The sequence below is a fragment of the Ochlerotatus camptorhynchus genome, unplaced genomic scaffold (assembly GCF_037179485.1).
Source record: "Ochlerotatus camptorhynchus isolate MF236.1 unplaced genomic scaffold, CSIRO-AGI_Acam_v1.1 ptg000258l, whole genome shotgun sequence".
Taxonomy (NCBI): Eukaryota; Metazoa; Arthropoda; class Insecta; order Diptera; family Culicidae; genus Ochlerotatus; species Ochlerotatus camptorhynchus.
The window spans coordinates 418,938-431,193 of NW_027040748.1; the positions used below are offsets into that span (position 1 = coordinate 418,938).

Genomic DNA, 12,256 nt, shown 5'->3' on the forward strand with positions numbered 1-12,256 from the left:
TCAACAAACGCGTATTCGTTGATGTATAATAAACTCATTTGTTCATTTCGCTAGTTTCGTAACTAAGAAGATGTTCAAAACAAACGCAATTCATCGACACTGGGTTGAAGCGCTACTCCTTGCGTGTGATGGTAAATGATAAAAACAGACACTGATCTCGATACCTTAAACTGGTATGGATAAGCCTGGCCTAAGAGGTAAAATACCAAAAAAAAAAATTGCTCTCACAATACCATTCCACTACCAAATTAAGAAAATTCATTACAAAAACAATACCAAACAGGTAGTCTTTTGGTATCCAAACATCAATTTTGCATGTAATTTTTTGGTATTTTACCTTTTATGTCAGGTTGGTATCAGATCAGAATTAGGTATTCGTAAGTTATTTTCTCCTGCTCGGGTTGTGTGGTTTTTAACGTTTTTTTTTGTGATTTTCGGAGTTATGTGCGTTTTATTGTTCCATTTTTTTTTTCTTATACTTTTTGTTTTGCGTGGATTTCGGAATTTACATGGCTTTTTATTTTGTGTGTGTGGTTTTTTTTGCACGGCGCGTGCCCTTGTTTACCGATCGAATCCGGTTTACATTCAAAATGACTTCGTTACCGTCAATACTTCTTCTTGATGGCTGATACCTTGCATTTACATGTTCTCGATTTTGTAATCTCAATACTAGCTGAAAAGCTACAGAGACCTTGTGAGTACTATAATTCGAGTCGTCTGTCAGTATTGTGTATTACATGGAGAGCCCAACCGAGATAATAGCCTATTAAAACTGCAGTTGGTAAACTCTCGAAAAAAAAAATCAGCACCGAAGACACCAAAAGTCTTAATATTTAAAAAAAACTGCTTTCCTGCTAGCTTCCCATCCTGGACTGAAGCAACGCCACGAATTAAAAATTATTGTTTGAATTTACGCCAAATATAGCACTAGCAACGTGTTAGCTATGAATCACAGAAATTTACTCGAATTTTATGAGCGGTATATTTGAATGACACACTATCAAATTTACACACTTAGAAATAATTACTTTTATACGAGACGTAATCCATATTTAACGTAAATCATGAAACGTAAACAAACATTTCATGTAATATTAAGTGTTCTCAAACCGAAAGATAACCAACTCGGTGAAGAGAACGTTTGATTGAATTGATTTCCTCGTTTCTCTCAACTTATTCTTATGTTAAAAGGGCTGCTTACATGTGTCGGTCTCAGGGAACCGAAATTTACATGTATTTTTCGTAGTGTGTATATCATGACTCCGACTTCACTATTGTATGCATTTCAAACTGGTCAGGCTACATTCAATAAATCAAACACATTAAATCCAATTAAAAAAAAACTTTATTCTATTTCAACTTTATTTCAATGTTCTGACCTGATGCTTCTACGTGTAATTATTAAAATTCAATTTTTGCTCGAATACTCATCATATATCAATACTAACAATCGTGAAACATACACAACAGTTAACTGATTAGGTGTTGTTCATACTAAGCTTGTGTTTTTTTTCCTAGCAGAAGCAAACTTTCAGTGCACACGTCTCTGAAAATGGAAAATAACGTGAGTTAGACAATTTGTGGATGCGGTCAAAACAAACGAAAAGCGGAAACAGTGTAAAGCGATAAACTAGAAGTTCTACAAAGCAGACAACAGTGCATTTAGAAGTATAAAGTATACACCAAATATTGGTTGATTAGAAAAAAGAGTAGACACACAATAAAAACAGGGATGCTTACTCAAGTAACCATCAAGCCTACTAATGCAAAAAGTGCTGAAATAAGGCTAATATAAAAATGTTAAGCAGTATACCAGCTTTATATTGTAATAAAGGCCCTTATCGTGCTATTAAGGGACTTGGTGATTACTTGGGTATGCTTCCTAAATTATCCAAAAACGCTATATCAGTCGAAGGGTGTAGCGCAAGTAATGTAAGGTCGCTATTCACCGCTAATGCTACTTTCACCGCACATTGCATACTTATTATCATTATTGCAACACTAATTCAGGCGTAACATTTGATAACGGCACAAAAACTTTGTAAAAAAAATTGTAATGCTCTTTAGACGCGAACCGAAGTAGGCCATGCAAACCAATACAATTATCGGAAAGGGGAAACCCGGTGATGTTGTTGGTTTACGTGAGCGTTCTTCGGTTCGCGTGTAAGGGTGTATACAAAAGCTTTTGTGCCGTTATCAAATGTTTCGTCTGAATTGTTCAACATAATATGTTGAACATTTTTGTTGGAATAATTTGTTAGTTTCTACTAGTTTGCTGGTTTAGATATTTGATAAGATTTGATACAGCGAGCGGTGAAAGGAACATGAGCGATGAATGGCGACCTTACGTTACCATTTTATACCGCGATAGTCCATACAGATATTCTTTGAAAAAGGGTGGTAATTTCAATATTTTGTAAATGTTCATCTTCAAAATGATTCAAACAAAACGTTTAGAATCATTCCTCATTTTGAAATAAATTGAACAATTGAAGACCAAGCGGGAACAACACGTTATTTTGTTTTGAAAATCGATCAATAAAAAAAATAGTTTGACTTCTCGTTTAATATAAATTTTAATGATATCATCATTTCACTTCATAATTTAACATCTTTTTTTATTAAAAAATTAAAACAATCTCATATTTTAATAAACAATTTTAATTTCTTGATTTTTATAAATCACAGATGGCAATTTTCGAACCATTCTTATTGAATTGATCTTGTACTCAAGTGTTTTCGACTGGATAGATAAATTGTGTAACTTTCATAGTACTGACAAACTAACGTAGTAGACATTTTTCGAAACAAGGTAGGAAAAAATCGATTATTTTCGCTTGAAAATACGGTAAATAAGCCCTAGCTCCAGGGACCAATAATGAGATAACATGGATGAAATATTCGCTGGGCGACTATATTTCAACAGTCGCACGACTAATAATCGTACATATTGCTTTGCGATATTTTTAAACAAACAGGTAAAACTTTGATGATCTTTATGCTGAAACGTGATGTAAAATGTTCATTTTTAATAATGAAATCGAAACAATACGTTTTTCGACAAAATTCCATGATTTTATAGTGCTAAAACTGGTGCATTCAATCATAGTGTGCACTTATTGGTAGTAGCCCAAGTAACAATCTAAATGCTTGGAAGATTTATTCTTATTTTATCATTGTTTTATCATAGCATCCCTTCCAGCCCATGGTTGTATTACGGTTTTGTGTGCTTGTCATAAAATCAGGCCGTCAAGTCGTCTATAAAACTGTTTTATGACTACTAAATTAAAACTCAGACTTCATAGTTTTAACGGTAGCTGTAAGGTGGTTCTGCATCACTACTTATAACTGAAGAATAAAACCAAAACAAAACATACAATTATGTTTTATGGTACACTTTTTATGACCGATATAAAATTTGAAGCAGTCTTAGACCTTCATTAAAGCTTCATTACAACTATCATCTTTATCAGAGGCCTAAGATTCACAGATAAGAAATATACTGCTACAACAAAAAATACTCTGAAATTTTTTGTCATTATAAAAAACAAATCTATTCAGATATATGAAATGAAAACCCCTTCAGTGCTTCTGAACACGATGAAGATGAGACGATCGACAATATGAAACTGCTGGAGGAACTACAGTTATACGATCCCTACATAAGGCACAGTGCGGTGAAGGAGCTATTAAAAATATTGAACAAGCGGCTTTCCGATACACTTCCGAAAGATCCACGAACCCTTCTTAAAGCAACGCCGACAGTTTCACTAAATCCGTTTGGAGATGGCCAGTATTGACATCACGGCTTTAAACCTTGTATTGAAAAAGCTTTTAGTGGATCCAATAAGCATTTCTTACATCTTGATTACAAGCGAAAATAGGAGGATCGCTTGGAATGTTGACTTTTTGACAGGTGGTCATGGTTTTTGTTTTGTTTTGATTCGCTGTACCGAATAAAACCAGCAAGCTAGTTATATAGCTTAAATATAACTTAACGCTCTCAATTTGGACTACGAAATGCTAAGATACAACCATTAGGTTTATGTTATGCTATAGAATTCCAATCTAGGAGAATATGTTATATTGAGGTATTTTTAAGGAGTAGCAAGTTATAACGAAAAAAAATGTCGCCGTATGAACAAATTTCACACAGTATGAATAATTACGCTTTAATTGATAGGCAATAAAACACTTTCATACATCTATGTATAATTAAATAATATGTGACTGTTTATTTCTCAACAGTAGTAACAGTTTTGTACTAAATAGATAATCTTTGAATGACTCTTTAATGCATGGTGCTAATGCAGACAAATTAAAAATATCCCTATATTTTAGTATTCATATGGCGCACTAAATTTATGCTCCTATTTGGTATAATAATCACCATAAATATTGCACGGCATGCTGTGAAGCATATACAGATTGGTTTAAAATTATAATAAAGTCGTCTTATTTTCAATGTACAATAATATCAGCCATTATTACCAACTGACAAGGATCATGATTTCACATCAAACATCGAAAGAATAAAACCACAATAAAATATTTCTCAATATTAACTATCATCCAAAAACCCCAACTTAAAACCTTCAAAGTTGTCAAAATGTTTTGCGTATCATGTTTTATCAACTTCTTCAGGAGCGATTTATGCGGTTGTAATATAGTTTTATGGTAGTCATTAGAAGGCTGTTAAAACTTTCTGACCTGGAGGAGGTTTTATGTTTTCATTTTTAACAATCACGTCTAGAGTGTGATAAAACTGACATAAATCCTATGCTCCTAAAGTAGTTCGCATATCAAGTTTTAATGACTGCATTAAAAGTGGGCCAATTGGCCATGACATGGCTGTATTGCGGTTCTCAGGAGATTGTTAAAGCAATGTGGTTGTCAGTGAAGGTTTTATAATTTGGTTATATCAACTGCTATAAAACTTAAATAAAACAAAAATTGTTGCTTGGGAGCGTAGTAGTGTTTGGGATGGTTTTGACAGTGCCAGTGTGATAACCCTCCTTTCTTTTGTAAAAGTCTCATTTGCAATAGATTTTATTGTACGTCACAATAATATCGATTGTATTTTCATTGTTTTTGACAATAACATGTCAACATAATAGATTTTATTGCATTGTAAGAATAGGTTCTGTTGTTTTTGTATGGTAAATTGTTATTTGGGGATTCTAAACTGGTTTCCAACAAAAAAATAAAAAAAAATCGGTAGGGGAAGTGTGCCACTATAGTTCTCTCCTAATGTAAAATGAAAATGTTGAGGTTTTAGGCCGTAAAACACCAGTCTTCGGAGAACAATCGGCCGATCGAGGTAGAAGTTGCCGTGACTTGGAGACTATGGCGTGTGAACGTTGATTTGGCTCCACGAATGCGATTCAGGAGGCAGAGTTCCAGCAGATTTTTAATTAAAAATAAAACAAAAGACTTGACAAAAAACAAATTTAATTCAAATTAGGGGTTGAAAGGGTTGACGTTTTTTTACTACACACGCTTCGTTGTCGTGCGCGATAGTATATATGTATTCATACACTCATGCTCTACTGTCAACTCTCTCACACAATACAAACAGAAGACCAACATTCGAGCTAAAAGAAAATTATTCCTCAATTCTGTGTAAATTAAACCATTTCTGATCAGAAATGAGATTGCTAGAACATCACTGCTTACTATTTTCAGAATTCACACAAGCACAACATTAGCAGCTCTTATTATGAGAAAAGCTAAAATACATAAATACGTGACGGTCTTCGGCGACAGTGTCGTATGACAAAGACTGTCATATGACATTTTAGTTTGGTACTGTACTTTGATAGATGGTTTTGTTTCGGAAGCAAAGGCAGCCGATTATCACAGAAAATGCGTCGCTTACGGTGACCGCTTACAACACTGGTTCAAATATTTAACTGCTACCAGTATGTTATGGACAAATAAAGCAAACAATTTTGGTGTGACGAGGTCCAATGGCATTCAGCTACCATTTATATTACATGGTACAGGAAAAATATAAAAATCTGTCACGTACAAACGTTAATAAAGAAACGACCAACAAAAAGAACAACCAAATATAGAGAAAAAAATATACATTTGTTTGTCAGAATGAATTTCAGAATAAGAATTTTTGTCAAGTGTTGGAATATGATCATAAAATCATGTAGAGCATTGGGAATGACCATAAACTGGATTCTACAAATGTAGGGAAGAACGTTTTGGGCTTTAGAATCAATTGATTTGACCCCCGATCTTCGGGAGGTCTACATTTCTGATCAAAACTACAAACTTATTCTTATATCTCAACTAAAAGTGTTCCAGATCTTTCGGAGGCATTGTTCGTATGGAAATTCTTGAACATCAAGCACTTCACGAAATTCCAGAAATTTTGAAAACTGAAGATGGGCATGAAACTATTGCAACTCGCGGCTAGGAAGTCCCGAAATATCATGAATATCGGAAATTCAATAATAAGCGGCGCCGGTGGTGTAGTGGTAAGCGTGATTACCTCTCACCCTAGCAGGCCTGGGTTCAATCCCAGTCGGTGCCGCCGGGATGTTCTGAGGCATAACATCTCTGAACACGCCTTCCTTCGGAAGGGAAGTAAAGCCGTTGGTCCCCGGTTCCATGAGTGACGGGTCGATAGGTAGGATCCAGGTGTGGGAGCTGCCTCTCTGGCGTCGGTAGCATTGGTGTTCAGCACGGAAAACAAGATCGACGGAAAACAAATCAAGGAAAAAAAAAGAAATTCAATAAGTTCTAGAAACTTTTGCAACTTAACCGCAACCCTCAATGTGAAATTTCATTGTGTTCAATACGAAAATCAAAATATATCTCAAATTGGTGTTGATTTTTTTTTTATTTGTTATAATATTCGAGATTTTTAAACAATTCTAGGATTGTTGTGACCCTATGGTACCGTTATGGAATCTTCGGAATTTTTAAAAACTTCAGAATCTCGAAGTGTTACGTTAAGAGTTTTTCGAAGTTATTTTACAGAAAGAGGTAATTATAATAATTAAAATTTCAAAGTTAAGCTAAGTTAAGTTTTCTTTATTAGGGAGGCTTTCAGCCTGAGGTTGGATCGCCTCCAAATTCCAAAGTTTCAATAACTCCGGGGTATTTCAAATTTTTAGAAGATTCCGAAAGCTATCAGGGGTTCTTGAAGTTTCACAAATAGGAAAAACCTTTGATTACTGTATGACCTGTACATTCATTATATGACTCTTTCTGATAACGATCCTTACTCTCAACTATATGTGGACCACCCTCGCTTACTAAATTTTGTGAAACTTTTAATAAAATAAAGAACGTAAAACAGTAATTTGCGCTCTTCTTTAAGATTGCTAAGACGAAACATGTAGTATTCATAAAGTTTATTTAAAAAAACTCCCAATTCTTTGATTTTCTTCCGGAGATCAATCTCTTAACAAAACTGAACTTACTGATTAGATCTACTGATAATTGAATGAAAATATGCCTGAATCATTTTCAGAAATATTGTAGACTTAAAAAAAAACTATAAACATAGCGGCTTTAAGTCCAAAATGTTGTACGATGAGCTTTTTCAAATAAAAAATATGCTTCTCTAAGTAAAAACGTGAATTTGGTTCATTTTACGATATCTTCACTGGTTCTTGAGATATATGGCAAAGCGATGTTTCTGCATATGGACTTACGCTCTCGATGCAGCGAGAGAAAATATAAGAATAAGAGAGAAGCTACATAGAAAATAATTAATTAGGAGTTCGTAAACGATCACGCTGAAAGAGACATCAGGATGATTGAAAATAGCAATAGTAGCATAAGTCGAAACAAGGATAATTTCCAAAACCTAGTTGTAAATGTAAATCTTCAAAATTTTTATAAAATGAAGAAAAGAAGAATTGTTGTTAAGAATCCCTAATACTAATACAGTTCAACACTCCTTCTCCCTCGGTGGATATCTAGGCTACTTCGACTAAATTTCCCATGCATATTTACTACCGTAACTCCAAATCCTTTTCTAACTCGTTGTTCGCTTGAATATCTATTTAGAGCAGCTGGGTGGCATGCCGCCATGTTATTGAAACCAACATCTGAAACGTCACAATTCCAGTGTGAACTGCAAAAATGGCGTGACTGAATTGTCTTATTTTTATCAAATGAAATTATTTTCCCTTTTATGCCATATAAATGGTTGACTTCGTGGTAGAAAATCAGAAAATAATATTTTATGAGTCCTAAGTTTATTTTTCACAAAATGTAAGCAAAAATATTAAGAATATCCATAATATCAGTCACGCCTTTTTTGAAATTCTGGCTTGAATCTTCTATTTGTTTACAAATTATGAGCTGTCAGTGGGGCCCGCAATTCGCGGGTCCGCAGCGATGTTAGCTCTAGCTCTTTTCAAGGCAAGGCAAGCAAGATAGGGATGCCACCTAGCTGATTTAGAGAGAGTTTACCTTTCACCTCCCTTTTATCGGTTTCTCTCTCTTTCTCTACCATACTCTTTTTTGCTCTCATTCTTATATTTACTCACGCTGCATATAGCATTCCAAGGATATTGATTGTAATTTCCAGAACAACATGTGAAAGGGGCATACAAGCTTTTTGTAAACAAACCTTCTTATGCCCTTTTCTCGCCACCCATATGACACCAACGCAAACCTTTAACATCATCGGGTAGGGGACACTTTCCCCTTCTCGATGATATTGCTAGTTTGCGTGGGCGACCCTCGGTTGGTGAGAAAAGGGCCTACAAAGGTTTGTTTACAAAAAGCTTGTATGCCCTTTTCACATGTGGTTCTGGATATGCGGAACCTCGTTTTGCCATGTATCTCGAGAACGAGTGAAGATATCGTAAAATAGACAAAATTAGGCATCCTTAAGACTCAGAAAATAGCGGCGCTGGTGGTGTAGTGGTGAGCGTGATTGCTTCTCACCCCAAAAGGCATGGGTTCCACCCCAGTCGGCACCGCCGGGATTTTCTGAGGTATAACAGGAAGTAAAGCCATTGGTCCCCGGTCTATGAGCTGCCTTCCTGGCGTCGGTAGCATTGGTACTCAGTACGGAAAACAAGATCGACGGAAAACAAATCGAATTAAAAGAAAAAAAAGATCAGAAAATCTCGTATTTACTTGAAGCAGCATATCTTTTATTTGATAAAGCTCATCGTTCGACGTTTTGGACTTAGAGCCCTTGCGCCACCTCTAAATGTCAACGAAAAAAGCTCAATTTATTATATGTTACATAATTAGTACCAATAATCATTTTCCACATGGGAAAACATGTCCCCGAACGATTATTAAAAATAAGCCCCGCCCTAATGTTACAACCGTTATATTGGAATATAAATTTGTCATTCATTTCTACTCGGGATATGAGATCCCAATAAACAGAAGAGAGGGAGAACGAATTCTCTCACCACACATTTAGGCATAGGCAAGTGAAATAGACCGCGTGGATTGAAGAGTTGTATATATCGCTAGAATAGATAGGACAGTGAAATGTATAAGATCAATAAGGAACACAGTGAATTTATGACAGTTCGGTTTGAGCTCGCTCTCGTGAGTTGTTCGGAAAGTATTTTTGTGAGTTAGTGTTCGCGCTCTTTCATTCGTGGTTTGTCGTGCGTGTGTGTGTGCCCCGAAATGGGGAAGCATCGCTCGCGAAGCCCGGTGAAGGACCAGGACGCCGGTGAAGGTAGCTCCGGTGTGTCCACATCGAACAGGTTTGCTGTTCTTCCCATCGATGAGCATACCCAGCCAGCTGCAAAAGGAAAGCGCAGCAAGAAGAGGAAGAAGAATCGGAGCCAGTCCGATTGCACGATTTCTCGCGGCGATGCTACTGCGGCAAACGGTAGTGATGTCGGAGATTTCGGTGACGTTGCCGACACAAGCACGGCAAAAGTAAAGCTACCTCCGTTGGTAGTAAAAAATGCCCATCTTAACGATCTCATCGCAGATCTGGCTTCGCTGGGCGTTAAAGCCGAATTCAAGTTGGGCAGAGTCGGCACCAAGGTTATGCTCCGCACGAAAGCGGAGTATGACTTGGTCGTTGCCCACCTGAGGACTACCAAGGTGGAATTTTTCACCCACGACATTCCCGGCGAGAAACCATTCAAGGTCGTCATCAGGGGTCTACCGAATTTTGACCCGAAGCTGATTGAAGCGGAAATCAAGAACCGCTACAAGCTGGCCCCAACTGCCGTCTTCCGGATGACAAGGAGGGACGAGAACGTCAAAAGGTATCCAGATTGTCTTTTCCTGGTGCATTTCCAGAAGGGAACGGTGACGCTCAATGCGTTGAAGGCTATCCGCTCCATCAATTCCATCATTGTCCGATGGGAGCCATACCGTGGCGGCCGTCACGACGTCACCCAGTGTCAACGTTGCCTGAATTTCGGGCACGGCACCCGAAACTGCTTCGTCAAGCCGCGCTGTGGAAAATGCGCCCAAAACCATATCTCCTCCGAGTGTGTTGTCGACGAGTCGGAAGCGGCCAAATGCGCCAACTGTAATGGCGCTCATCAAGGGTCCGACAAACAGTGCCCCAAACGCGAAGATTTCAAACGGATCCGAAAGCAGGCGTCCACAAGAAATCAACCAGGACGAAAGAAGGAAAATACGCCGGCATTCAGACTGGAGGATTTCCCGCCTCTTCCTGCTACGCAACACGATCAAGCAAATCCACGGGTGCAATCCGGCCCCCGCCAAGAAACGTCTGGTGCCTCAGCTGGACAAAGCTCTCCGTCCCCCCCTGGATTCTGGAGACAACCACCAGCACAAAACGCCAATCCCGATCTCTTCTCTGCGGATGAGCTGATGAAGATTTTCGTCGACATGACCAGCGCTCTTCGCCAGTGCCGCAGCAAGCCCGAACAGATCCAAGTGCTCGGTAAGTTTATTATTCAGTATGGTGTCTAAACCGATAACTGTCGTCACATGGAACGCATGCTCTTTAAGAGCAAAAAGACTCGAGCTTGCTGACTTCCTCCGCAAGCATAGTATCGACGTGGGCCTCCTAACAGAGACCCATCTTAAATCCGGTGACAGCTTTTGGTTGCCTGATCACCACATTATCCGGCTTGATCGTATTGACTCCAGGGGGGGTGGTGTTGCGATCATCATCAAGAAAGGAATCAAGTTCTGCACGCTGCCGCATATTCGCACTTCTATCATCGAGGCCCTTAGTGTCGAGGTGGAATCACCAACCGGAAACGTCCGGTTCGTCGCCGTATACTGCCCTCGTCAGTGTGCTGCCAGTAATGGATTAGGCATCCAATTTAAGCATGATCTGACCACCATCACTCGCACGAGCTCACGATTCGTCATTGGGGGCGATTTAAATGCCCGCCACGAAGCATGGCGGAACTATCAGCGGAATCAGAACGGACGTCTGCTCTTCGACCACTCGCAGCATGGGCTGTATACAGTGAAATTCCCTGATGAACCGACATTCATCTCTCCGGCGGGAAACCCTTCCACGTTGGACTTTTTTCTATCGAACATTGGACTATCCAAACCGATGGCGATCAACGATCTCAGTTCCGACCATCAACCGGTGGTGGCTGAAGTCGGCACCCACGTGGAAGCTGCTCAAAGCCTGCGCAAAGACTACCATCATGTCAACTGGGTGCAGTTTGGGCATGTGGTCGACAGAAACATCGATGAAAATTCGCCACTTGACACCGTAGAGGACATCGACCGGGCACTGGAAGGGCTCCACCAGGCCATATCTGTGGCTGACGAGACGTGTGTTCGACAAGTTCCTGTGAGGGGTAAGTTTGTTTCCATTGATTCCCACACCCAATTACTGATTCGCTTGAGAAATGTGCGTAGACGCCAGTTTCAGAGGACTGGAGATCCAGCGAGGAAACGTGAAATGGCCGATCTGAACAGGCAGATTGCTTCCAGAATGGACTCACTCCGAAATGAAAGTTTCGGGCGTGTTGTCCAGAATCTGGATGACCGCTCCCGTCCATTCTGGAAGGTAGCCAAGGTGCTGAAAACTCATCCCAAACCCGTTCCACCTCTCAGAGTCGAAAATGATGACGATCGGCTTTTAATCACCCCACAGGAGAAAGCAAATGCGATCGGCGAGCATGTCGCTTCATCGCATTTGCTTGGCTCGTCTATCCAAAGTCCGCTCGAAGATCAGGTTGCGCAATGCGTTCAAAACCTAGATGCCTCCCCTTGTGTCGTGCCTCCGGTGGATATGATTACAGTACAACAAATTTGCTCAGCGCTTAAATGCACCAAGAACATGAAGGCCCCC

General features: G+C 39.0%; 1 protein-coding gene across 5 annotated transcripts in view; it reads right to left on the reverse strand.

The window, feature by feature from the left end:
- Positions 1-1,392: 1,392 nt before the first annotated feature.
- LOC135705141 (aldehyde dehydrogenase family 3 member B1-like) overlaps positions 1,393-12,256 on the reverse strand; it is an 82,369-nt gene continuing 71,505 nt past the window's right edge. For 2 of the 5 annotated variants that reach the window (XM_065226727.1, XM_065226726.1), the window contains one exon: positions 1,411-1,546. In XM_065226727.1, the coding sequence (XP_065082799.1) occupies positions 1,532-1,546 (15 nt within the window). In that variant the 3' untranslated portion in view covers positions 1,411-1,531. Of the gene's footprint in view, positions 1,547-12,256 lie in introns of all 5 variants that reach the window. The other 3 variants (XM_065226723.1, XM_065226722.1, XM_065226721.1) reach the window with 3 other exon arrangements.